This window comes from Zeus faber (genome assembly GCF_960531495.2).
Source record: "Zeus faber genome assembly, chromosome: 7".
NCBI lineage: Eukaryota > Metazoa > Chordata > Actinopteri > Zeiformes > Zeidae > Zeus > Zeus faber.
The window spans coordinates 465,915-481,539 of NC_137203.1; the positions used below are offsets into that span (position 1 = coordinate 465,915).

At 42.4% G+C, this 15,625-nt stretch overlaps 2 protein-coding genes across 5 annotated transcripts; one reads left to right on the plus strand and one right to left on the minus strand.

Moving 5' to 3' along the window:
* Positions 1-12: 12 nt before the first annotated feature.
* brd3os (BRD3 opposite strand) lies at positions 13-1,975 on the minus strand. Of its 4 annotated transcripts, none has more exons than XM_080003810.1 (2): positions 1,869-1,975; positions 13-628 (listed from the first exon to the last, which is right to left on the minus strand). In XM_080003810.1, the coding sequence occupies exon 2, from the start codon at positions 354-356 to the stop codon at positions 69-71; it is 288 nt and encodes a 95-aa protein (XP_079859936.1). In that variant the 5' UTR covers positions 357-628; positions 1,869-1,975; the 3' UTR covers positions 13-68. The 4 variants fall into 4 exon arrangements, with proteins under 4 accessions (XP_079859936.1, XP_079859937.1, XP_079859935.1 ...); XM_080003811.1 differs by lacking the exon at positions 1,869-1,975 and adding an exon at positions 1,622-1,675; XM_080003809.1 differs by lacking the exon at positions 1,869-1,975 and adding an exon at positions 1,635-1,668.
* A 2,280-nt stretch (positions 1,976-4,255) lies between these two features.
* Positions 4,256-10,282, plus strand: gstt2 (glutathione S-transferase theta 2). Its single transcript, XM_080004105.1, has 5 exons — positions 4,256-4,392; positions 8,729-8,816; positions 8,905-9,058; positions 9,329-9,505; positions 9,639-10,282. Exons 1-5 carry the CDS (start codon positions 4,269-4,271, stop codon positions 9,783-9,785), a joined length of 690 nt encoding a protein of 229 aa, XP_079860231.1. The 5' UTR covers positions 4,256-4,268; the 3' UTR covers positions 9,786-10,282.
* The last annotated feature ends 5,343 nt before the right edge of the window (positions 10,283-15,625 follow it).

Sequence of the window (15,625 nt, forward strand, 5' to 3'; positions counted from 1 at the left end):
CTTTAAGAAGACTGTTGGTGAAAGAAAATACTTTATTAAGAGACAACACTGTAAAACCGGTCCTGGGTCTACATCAGCGTACAGACCCTGGAGCGGTCGTCCCGGTCCGCCCCCAGCACCCTCCTGTCCCGGACCAGGACGGCCCGGTTCCCGTTGCGGCTGTACCAGGTGGATTGGCTGCGGTTTAGGTAGGTGCTGGGGGGTCCGGTCTCCAGCTGCTGCTGCTGCTGCTGCCAGACGAGCAGCGAGGTGTCCCGATACCGCAGGCGGGCTAGGCCCTCCGACAGGGCCTTCTCTGCCAGGGGGGGCCGAGGACCCGCGGCCTGGTCCGCTACGCCCTGGTTGACCCCGGACATAGAGGGCGCACCATCACATTTAATCCTGACCCATGCAGTCTGGTTCTCTGGCAATATCTGGACCACCTGGATCTCCTGGCAGCTGGACCTCCTATTTGCTGGATCTCCTGGTAGCTGGACCTCCTGGTAGCTGGCCCTGCTGGTAGCTGGACCTGCTGGTAGCTGGACCTGCTGGCAGCTGGACCTCCTGGCAGCTGGACATCCTAGCAGCTGGACCTCCTATTCGCTGGACCTCCTGGCAGCTCCTCTCAGCTGGTCCAGGTTTTTAGTGCCTGAAGGAACAGAACAGAGCAGTAAGTTCTTTGTTGGCGTGGTATCAGGACATAGCAGACAGACCAGAATATTAAACGAAACGTGACAGGGAGCTCCGCCCATCTGCAAGAAGGCTCTGCCCACCCACCAACAGAACCATCGGCCTCAAGTTCAGGTTTCACAATTTCGCTGTCCTGACTGGATTCGCACTGGGTTGAAAAATAGCATCTGAGCATACTACCTAGTGCATACTACCTAGTATACCCTAGAATACTACTTAGTGGATACTAACTAGTACTCCCTCGAATACTACTGAGTGCATACTTACACGTACTCCCAAGAATAGCACTTAGTGCATACTACCTACTACATCCTAGCATACTACTTAGTGCATATTACCTAGAACACCCTAGTATATTACTTAGTGCATATTACCTAGTGCATCGTAGAAAACTGTTTAGTGCATATTACCTAGAACACCCTAGAATACTACTTAGTGCATACTACCTCGTAGATCCTAGCATACTACTTAGTGCATACAACCTAGTACATCCTAGCATACTGTCTAGTGCTTACTACCTCGTACACCCTAGAATACTACTTAATGCATACTACCTAGTACATCCTAGAATACTACTAAGTGCATACTACTTAGTGCTTACTACCTAGTACACCCTAGAATACTACTAAGTGCATACTACTTAGTGCTTACTACCTAGTACACCCTAGAATACTACTTAGTGCATACTACTTAGTGCTTACTACCTAGTACACCCTAGAATACTACTAAGTGCATACTACTTAGTGCTTACTACCTAGTACACCCTAGAATACTACTTAGTGCATACTACCTAGTTCACAATAGAATACTACTTAGTGCTTACTACCTAGTACACCCTAGAATACTACCTAGTGCATACTACCTAGTTCACCCGAGCATACTACTTAATACCTAGTACATCCTGTTAATGTGTGAAAGCTGAGTATGCATGAAATAAGTATGTGAAAAGTACCAGGTACACTCACTACACCTGATGAACTGCAGTAAACGCTGACAAACATATCCCACAATGCATTGCGACGTACGTACGACATGGTCATACAGCCACTCCACTGTTCCTATTGGGTGAGCATATGAAACATATTCACATCCGAGAAATAAATGAAAATATATTTTTCAAACAAAGCGATTGTTAAACATAATAAATGTATAAACATCATCATGTCGAACATATATTAAAAAAGAAAACAAACGGTCACCATAGCAACGGGTAGCTGCCGTCCAGCGTCGTGTTGCGTCGCGGCTCCGTTTTCCTCTGAACATTGTAATAACCGTAATAACCGTAATAACCGTCATGACGTTGAAATCGTCTGGTCGCAGTGTAGCGCGGTGGCGAATTACGACGTGTGACTGTGACGTCACCAGTTCGCCGGAAGCGGAAGTGGTTTGATGGGTTTGAAAGGTTTTTGAGCATCGGTTCTCTCCTCTCCTCACCTCCTTCTCCTCCTCTCCTCTCCTCACCTCCTTCTCCTCCTCTCCTCACCTCCTTCTCTCCTCTCCTCTCCTCACCTCCTTCTCCTCCTCTCCTCTCCTCACCTCCTTCTCTCCTCTCCTCTCCTCACCTCCTTCTCTCCTCTCCTCTCCTCACCTCCTTCTCCTCCTCTCCTCACCTCCTTCTCTCCTCTCCTCTCCTCACCTCCTTCTCCTCCTCTCCTCTCCTCTCCTCACCTCCTTCTCCTCCTCTCCTCTCCTCACCTCCTTCTCTCCTCTCCTCTCCTCACCTCCTTCTCTCCTCTCCTCTCCTCACCTTCTTCTCCTCTCCTCACCTCCTTCTCCTCCTCTCCTCACCTCCTTCTCCTCTCCTCACCTCCTTCTCCTCCTCTCCTCACCTCCTTCTCCTCCTCTCCTCTCCTCACCTCCTTCTCCTCCTCTCCTCTCCTCACCTTCTTCTCCTCTCCTCACCTCCTTCTCCTCCTCTCCTCACCTCCTTCTCCTCTCCTCACCTCCTTCTCCTCCTCTCCTCACCTCCTTCTCCTCCTCTCCTCTCCTCACCTCCTTCTCCTCCTCTCCTCACCTCCTTCTCTCCTCTCCTCTCCTCACCTCCTTCTCCTCCTCTCCTCTCCTCTCCTCACCTCCTTCTCCTCCTCTCCTCTCCTCACCTCCTTCTCTCCTCTCCTCTCCTCACCTCCTTCTCTCCTCTCCTCTCCTCACCTTCTTCTCCTCTCCTCACCTCCTTCTCCTCCTCTCCTCACCTCCTTCTCCTCTCCTCACCTCCTTCTCCTCCTCTCCTCACCTCCTTCTCCTCCTCTCCTCTCCTCACCTCCTTCTCCTCCTCTCCTCTCCTCACCTTCTTCTCCTCTCCTCACCTCCTTCTCCTCCTCTCCTCACCTTCTTCTCCTCTCCTCACCTCCTTCTCCTCCTCTCCTCACCTCCTTCTCCTCCTCTCCTCACCTCCTTCTCCTCCTCTCCTCACCTCCTTCTCCTCCTCTCCTCTCCTCACCTCCTTCTCTCCTCTCCTCTCCTCACCTTCTTCTCCTCTCCTCACCTCCTTCTCCTCCTCTCCTCACCTCCTTCTCCTCCTCTCCTCTCCTCACCTCCTTCTCTCCTCACCTCCTTTTCCTCTCTCCTTACCTTCTCTCCTCACCTCCTTCTCTCCTCATCTCCTTCTCTCCTCTCCTCACCTCCTTCTCTCCTCTCCTCCTTCTCTCCTCTCCTCACCTCCTTCTCTCCTTCTCCCTTACCTTCTCTCCTTACCTCCTCCTCTTCTTCCCTCCTTCTCTCCTTCTATTTACCTCGTTCTTTCCTTACCTCGTTCTCATTCTCTCCTTACCCCCTTACCTTCTCTCCTTACCTCCTCCTCTTCTTCCCTCCTCTCTTCTCCTCACCTCCTTCTCTCCTCTTCTCACGCCTTCTCTCCTTCTCCCCTTACCTCCTTCTCTCCTCACCTCCTTCTCTCATTCTCTCCTTACCTTCTCTCCTTACCCCCTTACCTTCTCTCCTCACCTCCTCCTCTTCTTCCCTCCTTCTCTTTACCTCCTCCTCCCCCCCTTCTCTCCTCTCCTGCTTCTCTCCTCTCCTCACCTCACCTCCTTCTCTCCTTTCATCCTCCCCCCCTTCTCTCCTTCCCTCCATCTCCTTCCCTTCTCTCCTCTCTCATCCCCTTCCCTCCTCCTCTCCTTCCCTCCTCCTCTCCTCTCCTTCTGTCCTTCTCTCCTACTTGTCTTCCCTTCTCCTCTCCTCTCTTCCTCCACTCCTCTCCTTCCCTCGTCCTCTCCTTCCCTCGTCCTCTCCTACTCGTCTTCCATGTTGCTTCACTTTTTACTGTTGCACGTCGAAGAGTTTAGATTAGATATGTCATTTGGACATATATTATTAGAATTATCATTTTAAAACAAGAAATATCATTAGAGTATTATTAGATATGTCATTAAAATATATATGATTAGAATTATCATTTTAATACAGGATGAGAAATTTCATTGGAATATTATTAAATCTGCTCTTCCAGCGCAGAGCAGAATAAACACCGCTCAAAGATGGCGGCGGGGTTTACGTGTCTGGCTCAGCGCAACGACTTTCTAGCGCCGCCTCGCGGCCTCTAGAGGTATAAGGTCCACACACTTCCTCCCTGCAGCGGAAGCAGAAGCAGCAGAGCTGTCATGGCGGCCAGTCCGACCCTGGTGCTGCACCTGGACCTGCTGTCGCAGCCCTGCAGGGCGGTGCACATCCTGCTGCGCCTGTACAGGGTGCAGCACGGGGTGCGCACTGTGGCTCTGCGCAGGGGTCAGTCTGTTTATACTGCTTACTACGTATACCCTATATTAATACTGCTTACTATGTATACCCTATATTAATACTGTTTACTATGTATACCCTATATTAATACTGCTTACTATGTATACCCTATATTAATACTGCTTACTATGTATACCCTATATTAATACTGCTTACTACGTATACCCTATATTAATACTGCTTACTATGTATACCCTATATTAATACTGTTTACTATGTATACCCTATATTAATACTGCTTACTATGTATACCCTATATTAATACTGCTTACTATGTATACCCTATATTAATACTGCTTACTATGTATACCCTATATTAATACTGCTTACTATGTATACCCTATATTAATACTGCTTACTATGTATACCCTATATTAATACTGCTTACTATGTATACCCTATATTAATACTGCTTACTATGTATACCCTATATTAATACTGCTTACTATGTATACCCTATATTAATACTGCTTACTATGTATACCCTATATTAATACTGTTTACTATGTATACCCTATATTAATACTGCTTACTATGTATACCCTATATTAATACTGCTTACTATGTATACCCTATATTAATACTGCTTACTACGTATACCCTATATTAATACTGTTTACTATGTATACCCTATATTAATACTGCTTACTATGTATACCCTATATTAATACTGCTTACTATGTATACCCTATATTAATACTGTTTACTATGTATACCCTATATTAATACTGCTTACTATGTATACCCTATATTAATACTGTTTACTATGTATACCCTATATTAATACTGCTTACTATGTATACCCTATATTAATACTGCTTACTATGTATACCCTATATTAATACTGCTTACTATGTATACCCTATATTAATACTGTTTACTATGTATACCCTATATTAATACTGCTTACTATGTATACCCTATATTAATACTGCTTACTATGTATACCCTATATTAATACTGCTTACTATGTATACCCTATATTAATACTGCTTACTATGTATACCCTATATTAATACTGCTTACTATGTATACCCTATATTAATACTGCTTACTATGTATACCCTATATTAATACTGCTTACTATGTATACCCTATATTAATACTGCTTACTATGTATACCCTATATTAATACTGCTTACTATGTATACCCTATATTAATACTGTTTACTATGTATACCCTATATTAATACTGCTTACTATGTATACCCTATATTAATACTGCTTACTATGTATACCCTATATTAATACTGCTTACTACGTATACCCTATATTAATACTGTTTACTATGTATACCCTATATTAATACTGCTTACTATGTATACCCTATATTAATACTGCTTACTATGTATACCCTATATTAATACTGTTTACTATGTATACCCTATATTAATACTGCTTACTATGTATACCCTATATTAATACTGTTTACTATGTATACCCTATATTAATACTGCTTACTATGTATACCCTATATTAATACTGCTTACTATGTATACCCTATATTAATACTGCTTACTATGTATACCCTATATTAATACTGTTTACTATGTATACCCTATATTAATACTGCTTACTATGTATACCCTATATTAATACTGCTTACTATGTATACCCTATATTAATACTGCTTACTACGTATACCCTATATTAATACTGTTTACTATGTATACCCTATATTAATACTGCTTACTATGTATACCCTATATTAATACTGCTTACTATGTATACCCTATATTAATACTGCTTACTACGTATACCCTATATTAATACTGCTTACTATGTATACCCTATATTAATACTGCTTACTACGTATACCCTATATTAATACTGTTTACTACGTATACCCTATATTAATACTGCTTACTATGTATACCCTATATTAATACTGCTTACTATGTATACCCTATATTAATACTGCTTACTATGTATACCCTATATTAATACTGCTTACTATGTATACCCTATATTAATACTGCTTACTATGTATACCCTATATTAATACTGCTTACTATGTATACCCTATATTAATACTGCTTACTATGTATACCCTATATTAATACTGCTTACTATGTATACCCTATATTAATACTGCTTACTATGTATACCCTATATTAATACTGCTTACTACGTATACCCTATATTAATACTGTTTACTATGTATACCCTATATTAATACTGCTTACTATGTATACCCTATATTAATACTGCTTACTATGTATACCCTATATTAATACTGTTTACTATGTATACCCTATATTAATACTGCTTACTATGTATACCCTATATTAATACTGTTTACTATGTATACCCTATATTAATACTGCTTACTATGTATACCCTATATTAATACTGCTTACTATGTATACCCTATATTAATACTGCTTACTATGTATACCCTATATTAATACTGCTTACTACGTATACCCTATATTAATACTGTTTACTACGTATACCCTATATTAATATGGTTTACTATGTATACCCTATATTAATACTGTTTACTATGTATACCCTATATTAATACTGCTTACTATGTATACCCTATATTAATACTGCTTACTATGTATACCCTATATTAATACTGCTTACTATGTATACCCTATATTAATACTGCTTACTATGTATACCCTATATTAATACTGCTTACTATGTATACCCTATATTAATACTGCTTACTATGTATACCCTATATTAATACTGTTTACTATGTATACCCTATATTAATACTGCTTACTATGTATACCCTATATTAATATGGTTTACTATGTATACCCTATATTAATACTGCTTACTATGTATACCCTATATTAATACTGCTTACTATGTATACCCTATATTAATACTGTTTACTATGTATACCCTATATTAATACTGCTTACTATGTATACCCTATATTAATACTGCTTACTATGTATACCCTATATTAATATGGTTTACTATGTATACCCTATATTAATACTGTTTACTATGTATACCCTATATTAATACTGTTTACTACGTATACCCTATATTAATACTGCTTACTATGTATACCCTATATTAATACTGTTTACTATGTATACCCTATATTAATACTGCTTACTATGTATACCCTATATTAATACTGCTTACTATGTATACCCTATATTAATATGGTTTACTATGTATACCCTATATTAATACTGTTTACTATGTATACCCTATATTAATACTGCTTACTATGTATACCCTATATTAATACTGCTTACTATGTATACCCTATATTAATACTGCTTACTATGTATACCCTATATTAATACTGTTTACTATGTATACCCTATATTAATACTGTTTACTATGTATACCCTATATTAATACTGCTTACTATGTATACCCTATATTAATACTGCTTACTACGTATACCCTATATTAATACTGTTTACTATGTATACCCTATATTAATACTGCTTACTACGTATACCCTATATTAATACTGTTTACTATGTATACCCTATATTAATACTGCTTACTACGTATACCCTATATTAATACTGTTTACTATGTATACCCTATATTAATACTGCTTACTACGTATACCCTATATTAATACTGTTTACTATGTATACCCTATATTAATACTGTTTACTATGTATACCCTATATTAATACTGTTTACTATGTATACCCTATATTAATACTGCTTACTATGTATACCCTATATTAATATGGTTTACTATGTATACCCTATATTAATACTGTTTACTATGTATACCCTATATTAATACTGTTTACTATGTATACCCTATATTAATACTGCTTACTATGTATACCCTATATTAATATGGTTTACTATGTATACCCTATATTAATACTGTTTACTATGTATACCCTATATTAATACGGTTTACTATGTATACCCTATATTAATATGGTTTACTATGTATACCCTATATTAATATTGTTTACTATGTATACCCTATATTAATATGGTTTACTATGTATACCCTATATTAATACTGCTTACTATGTATACCCTATATTAATATGGTTTACTATGTATACCCTATATTAATATGGTTTACTATGTATACCCTATATTAATATGGTTTACTATGTATACCCTATATTAATATTGTTTACTATGTATACCCTATATTAATACTGCTTACTATGTATACCCTATATTAATATGGTTTACTATGTATACCCTATATTAATACTGCTTACTATGTATACCCTATATTAATACTGTTTATAGGGTATACATAGTAAACAGTATTAATATAAGGTATACGTAGTAAACAGTATTAATATAAGGTATACGTAGTAAACAGTATTGTGTGTGTGTGTGTGTGTGTGTGTAGGGGAGCAGCTGACTCCAGAATTCTCTCGTTTGAATCCGATGCAGAAAGTTCCAGTTTTAGTGGAACATGACTTTGTACTGACTGAGAGGTACACACACAGTACACACAGCGTACACGCCAATTCTGAGCACATGCTAATACACACTTTGTAATTTGGATTTGAACGTTGTTTCCAGCGACGCCATCTTGAAGTACCTTGTCAACAAGTACCCTGAGATACCACAGCACTGGTATCCACGGCAGCCGGAGCGCAGAGCTCGTGTGGATGAGTACACAGCCTGGCACCACACACACACCAGAGCACACTGTTCACGGGTGTTCATACTGGAGGTAAACAGACACATATACATAATACATAATACACATACACACCCACATAAACACACACACACACACATACAAACATACATACATACACACATACATACACATACACACATACACACACATACATACATACACACATACATACACATACACACATACACACACATACACACACGATCACACATGAGGCCGTGTGTGCCTGCCTACTGTCTGTCCCTCCCTCCTCCTGTCTGTCTCTCCTCCTGTTCCTCCCTCCACCTGTCTGTCTCCCAGTTCCTGGCCCCCCGTCTGTCTGGCTCTGCAGTGGATGCTGTGGCGCTGCAGGGGGCGCTGGCTGAGCTCCGCGTCACGCTGGACCAACTGGACGCTATGTTCCTCCGAAGACAGAGCTTCCTGTGCGGGGAGGACATCACACTGGCCGACCTGCTGGCCATCTGCGAGCTGATGCAGGTAGACAGGTGGAGAGACAGACAGACAGGTTGACCGGCAGGAAGACAGACAGACAGACAGACATCTAGCTGCTATCTGCTACGGGCTCGTCCAGATGTGACGTCATGTGAGCTGATGTTCTTTGTGCTCGCAGCCTCTAGGGGGCGGCAGAGACGTCCTTGAGCAGCATCCCAAGCTGCAGCGCTGGAGTAGCCGCGTCCAATCAGCTCTGGGGGAATCCTTTGACCACGCCCACTCAGTCCTGTACGCCCTGCGAGACAGGAACAAGGCCAAACTGTGACATCACTGTTTCACCAATCAGGGAGCAGCGTGGTTTGACGTCACACGTTCTGAATCAACGCTGATCAGATGTTCCAGCAGGTTGTTCCGCCGCCTGCTGGTCGTCTGCCGCTACTGCAGGATGGTTCCACAGCTGCCAAACAGGAAGTGCTCTTAGAGTGTTTAGAAAGCATTTTAACCACTGGAATAAATATGAATGTACTAATACAGGTCTGAAAAGATGAAGGAAGTGGATTCTTTTCTCAGCGTCAATTAATTAAACAGATAAAGCAGCAGATTGATATTGTTCCTGAACTCTGATCTCTTCCTCTCCCTGTCTGTCTCTCTGCCTGCCCGTCTGTCTGCTCCACCAGTAAGTGATGGGTTATTGAGGTTTTATTATCATTCATACACTTTTGTCCAAAGTGATTTGTTATTGTTTTATTTAGTTATTCATTCTTTTTTTTGACAATGAAACTTTTACAAAGATTTTTATCGGAAATAAATCAATGAAACTGATCAATTTCACTTTTCACTAAACTTTATGAGTGAGACTGGAGTCACACTCATCATGAGGGAGTGACTCTAATGCCGATGCCGTTGAGCAAGCCATGGCTCTTAAAATAGAGACGAGCTTCGGGTTTCGTGCAGTGGCTGCTCAGCACCACGAGGCGGCGTGTGGCTGCAGGATGGAAGCGATGGACGGTTTAATGAAAACAGGAACTCAGATTTCCAGTGAAACGGTTGAAATTATTATTATTATTATTATTTTTTTAACCCTGTGCTGTCAGCATGCTGCACATACTACACAGTATTTGTTCTGTTGTATCCAGGACAGAGTGAGTTGCAAGTGGAGTTGAACCTGTCAAGCTGCAATGAAACTCTTCATTCATCTTTAATCATCAACAACTGCTGCAACAACTCTGTCCTGTGAGGAGCAGAGCACACAAGCAGCAGCAGCCCCTCTGTGGACAAGCAGCTATCAGGGTTAGGTCTATAAACAACTGATCACTACTCCAGGAGGGAGAATCACCACAGGTGAGACAAATAAACATAGAAACAAACAACATGTACATGGAAAAATATAAACATTGAATCAAACAATAGAATGTACATGGACAAACATGAACAGAACCAAACAACATATACACAGAGAAATAGAAACATAGAAACAAACAACATGTACATGGAAAAACAAACATAGAACAAAACATGTAAATGAAAAAAAAACATAGGAACAAACAACATGTAAAAGGAAAAACATGAACATAGAAACAAACTATAACATGTACATGGAAAAACAAAAACACAGAAGCAATCAACATGTACATGGAAAAACATAAACATAGAAACTAACATGTAAAAGGAAAAACATGAACATAGAAACAAACATGTACATGGAAAAATATAAATATTGAATCAAACAATAACATGTACATGGAAAAACAAACAGAACCAAACAACATATACCTGGAGAAATACAAACATAGAAACAAACCACCATCAAACAATAACATGTACATGGAAAACCATGAACATAGAACAAAACAACAACATGTACATGGAAAGACAAACACAGAAACAAACAAGATATACACAGAGAAATACAAACATAGAAACAAACAACAACATGTACATGGAAAAACATAAACATAGAACAAAACAACATGAACATGGAAAAACATAAACATAGAAACAAACAGCATCATGTACATGGAAAAACATAAACAGAACCAAACAACATATATACGGAGAAATACAAACATAGAAACAAACAACATGTATATGGAAATACATAAACATAGAAGTAAACAACAACATGTATATAGAAAACATAAACATAGAACCAACCAACAACGTGTACCTGGAAGAACATGAACATAGAAACAAACAGCAACATGTAAAAGGAAAAACATGAATATAGAACCAAACATACATGGAAAAATATCTACATTGTATCAAACAATAACATGTACATGGAAAAATACAAAAACAGAAACAAACAATATGTACATGGAAAAACATAAAAAATAGAACTAAACAACATGTACAGGGAAAAAAAAACAAACATAGAACCCTGAATCGCGATTGTGGCGCCTCCCCTTGCGGCTGCCTGCGCGAGCACCTTGTGTCGATTACGCACATTTTGGTATTTTTTTAGTACTTTTAGAGCTTATAGAGCTTATTGTGCGTAATCACCGGGTGTCATGACATTTCACTGCATATATGTATGAACGTATGTATATGTATGTGACAAATGCGCATTGGGTCAAAACCCGTCCGCAGAACAACGTGAGACCTTGAAGGAGGCCAAGCGTCTTCTCTTTGCCGAGTATGACAAAATCAGAGGTGAGGTGCTGATGCAAAAAGTCCGCAGAGTGGAAGCTGCCCAGGGAGAACAACAGTACAGCGAATCATGGAGGGTCATCAATGAGATGTGTGGAAGGAAAAGACCGAAAGAAGGACAGGTGGCAGGAAACAGCCCAGAGGAGAGAGTGACCACTTGATTAACTCACTTCAGGAACCTCCTTGGCACACACCAGGCAGTGGAATGTGCTGAGCAGGAAATACCTGCAGTCCTGGGGGATCTCAACATCGATGATGTTGAGATCCCCCAGGACATCACAGGGATTAGCCAAGATCAAAGCCTCCCTGAGGCAGGGGAAAGCGGCTGGACCTGATGGCATCTCCCCAGAGGTTATCAAGAACTGCAATCTCGAGGTCTGCAACCAGGCTCTAATGGAAAATGTCATGCCGGAAATATGGTCACTCTCACACATCATCCCGGTACCAAAATCTGGAGATCTCTCAAGACCTGACAATTACCGTGGTATCAGCCTGACCTGTATCATTGCAAAAATGTTCAACCACATGATACTAAACAGGATACGGAGTGCTATCGACCCTCACCTCAGGGAAAACCAAAATGGGTTCCAGGAGGGTAGAACCACCTTAGCCCAGATCCTTGCGTTAAGGAGGATCATTGAAGAGGTAAAGAGGAACAACCTGGCTGCGGTGATGTGTTTCATCGACTTCAAGAAGGCCTTCGACACCATCCACAGAGGAATGATGTTGAGAATACTCAAGGCCTACGATGTTCCTCCCAACCTACTCCGTGCCATAGGGACCATGTACACGGGAACGAGAGCCCAAGTGACAACGCCGGACGGTAACAGCGAGGAGTTCAACATCCAAACCGGAGTGCTGCAGGAAGACACCCTCACCCCCTTCCTTTTCATTATAGTATTGGACTATGCTCTGAGACAAGCCATCAAAGGAAGGGAGCCGGAGCTCGGCTTCACTATCGCACCCAGAAAGTCCATGAGACACCCAGCAGAAACCCTGACAGACCTGGACTACGCTGATGACATCTGCCTGCTATCTAACAACGTGAAGCAAGCACAGGATCTCCTGACCAGAGTTGAGCTAGAGTGTGCTAAGGTCGGCCTCATGCTAAACGCAAAGAAAACCGAGGTCATGACCTACAACTTCCCCCAGGAACACCCACCCCTAATAACAACAGAAGGCTCAGTGCTAAAAGAGGTCAATGACTTTAAATACCTGGGCGTGTGGGTCGGCTCCACGGAAAAGGACCTTAATGTGAGGAAAGCACTTGCCTGGAGAGCACTTAATGGCATGACCAGTGTGTGGAAATCCAACCTCCCCCGACACATCAAGATCAGCTTCTTCTCTGCCACCGTGGAGTCCGTTTTCCTATACGGCTGCGAGTGCTGGACACTAACAAAGGCCCTACAGAAGTCTCTGGATGGGTGCTACACCAGAATGTTACGTGTGGTACTGAACATCAACCAGGACGAACACATTACCAACCAACATCTGTATGTGGCACTACCCAGTGTATCAGAGAAGATAGCAGTAAGGAGGATGAGACTAGCAGGCCATTGCCACCGCCACCGAGAACTCCCGGCCAAAAAGCTTGTACTGTGGGAACCTACACACGGGCATCGATCAAGAGGACGTCACGCATCTACCTCTGTGGACGTGCTAAGGAAAGACGCTGGTGCGGAAAGCACAAAGGAGCTGGCCAGATGTATGGAGAACAGAGATGACTGGAGACGCCGATGGAATGCTCGTCTGAGGACGACGTAGAGAGAGAGAATAATCTCTTGAACTTGAACTTCAATATGAACATAGAACCAAACATGTACATTGAAAAACATAGAGCCAGAGAAGTGGTGCAGTACAGGGACTCAAGTGATCCGAAGGTGGCCAAAGCTCGAATCCAAGTGAGGACTGGCAGGAAGTGGAGGGCGGGGGACCCTGTCCAAGGGGCAGAAGCAAGGCTGCATCACAGGAGCCTTGTGGAAGTGGTCACACGAGGCCATGCTGGGCTAGGATCCTTTCCAACTCCTCAATTGAACACCAGAGGGAAGGAGAGGCGGCGCCTTGTACAAGTGGAGATGAGAGCAGCAGTGGACGAGACAAGATCCTGCAAGGCTGTGGGGAGGAAACAACAAGGAGCATGGACAAGATGGGAGAACGCGGTTGAGAGGAAGGTGACCTGGACTGAGATCTGGAGAGCCGAGCCTCACCGCATTAAATTCCTCATCCAGGAAGTTTATGATGTGCTTCCAAGCCTGTCTAACCTGCACACATGGGGCATAGCAGAGACACCAGCATGCCCATTGTGTTCCAAGCGAGGAACCCTAGAGCACATCCTGCTGCACTACGGCACTTGGAGAAGGATGGTACCGCTGGAGGCATGACCAAGTCCTTAAGACCATCGCTGAAGCCATCAGCACTGGACTTGAGTGGGCAAAGCAGTTCTGTCCCTCCAAGAAAACCATCGCCTTTGTCAGAGCTGGGGAGCAGGCAACCCCTGCCAGAAGAACACCTGCAGGCATCCTGACCTCCGCAAGAGACTGGCAGCTGTTGGTGGACCTTGAGTGGCAGCTGAAGTTCCCCAGCCACATTGCTGTTACCACCCTGCGACCAGACATCGTCCTCGTGTCTGAGACCACCAAGCAGGCCGTGCTGCTGGAGCTGACAGTTTCGTGGGAAGACAGCCTGGAAGAAGCCTTTGAGAGGAAGCTCTCCAACTACGCGGGACTGGTCAGCAACTGTCAGAAGGCTGGAAGGAGAGCGAGGTGCCTCCCAGTGGAGGTGGGATGCAGAGGTTTCGCGGCTCGTTCTTTGGCCAGATCCTTCAGCAGTTTAGGCATCGAGGGAGAGAGAAAGAGGAGAGCCATCCGCAGTACCACCGAAGCGGCAGAGAGGGCCTCAAGATGGCTGTGGCTCAAGAGAGGAGAACAGTGGAGACATGGTAGTAAGTTAGCCATCTGGACACAAGCCGGGGTCTGATCAGCCCCGGCTGGGTCACCTGGATGAGGGTGTGTGACGTTGAAAGACCCGAAACACCCAATGATTCCAGGAACATCACTGATGATGTGTCCAGAGGCATCAGCAGATGCATTTTCACAGCATGAAGCGAACCGGCTCATTTCTCTCAGGCAACACCTCTCCATCATCAACATGTGCAACTTTCACTTTGCTTACTCTAACTTCTCTTCTTCCCTCTAATGGAGATTCACATGATTGCTTGACAGCGATAGCGGTTGTTGTGGCTTCGCCCCGCCCAGATCTTGCTACTGAAGTTCTTGAAAAGTTAAACTACGATGATTTAAACTCATGAGTACAACAACAAGGAAGGTTTTCATTGGGGGTTTTTTTCCGTCATTTGTTTTTTTGTTTAAAACAGTGTTCGTCTATCTTTGTATAACACTGTATATTCACTTGTGTGTTTGTGTTTCTATCTGTTGTAAACTGTCTTTTGTTTTATTTGGTTGCATTTATATGTTCAGGCAAGTTTGATATGGTGTGGTGTAGCTGATTGATGAGAAA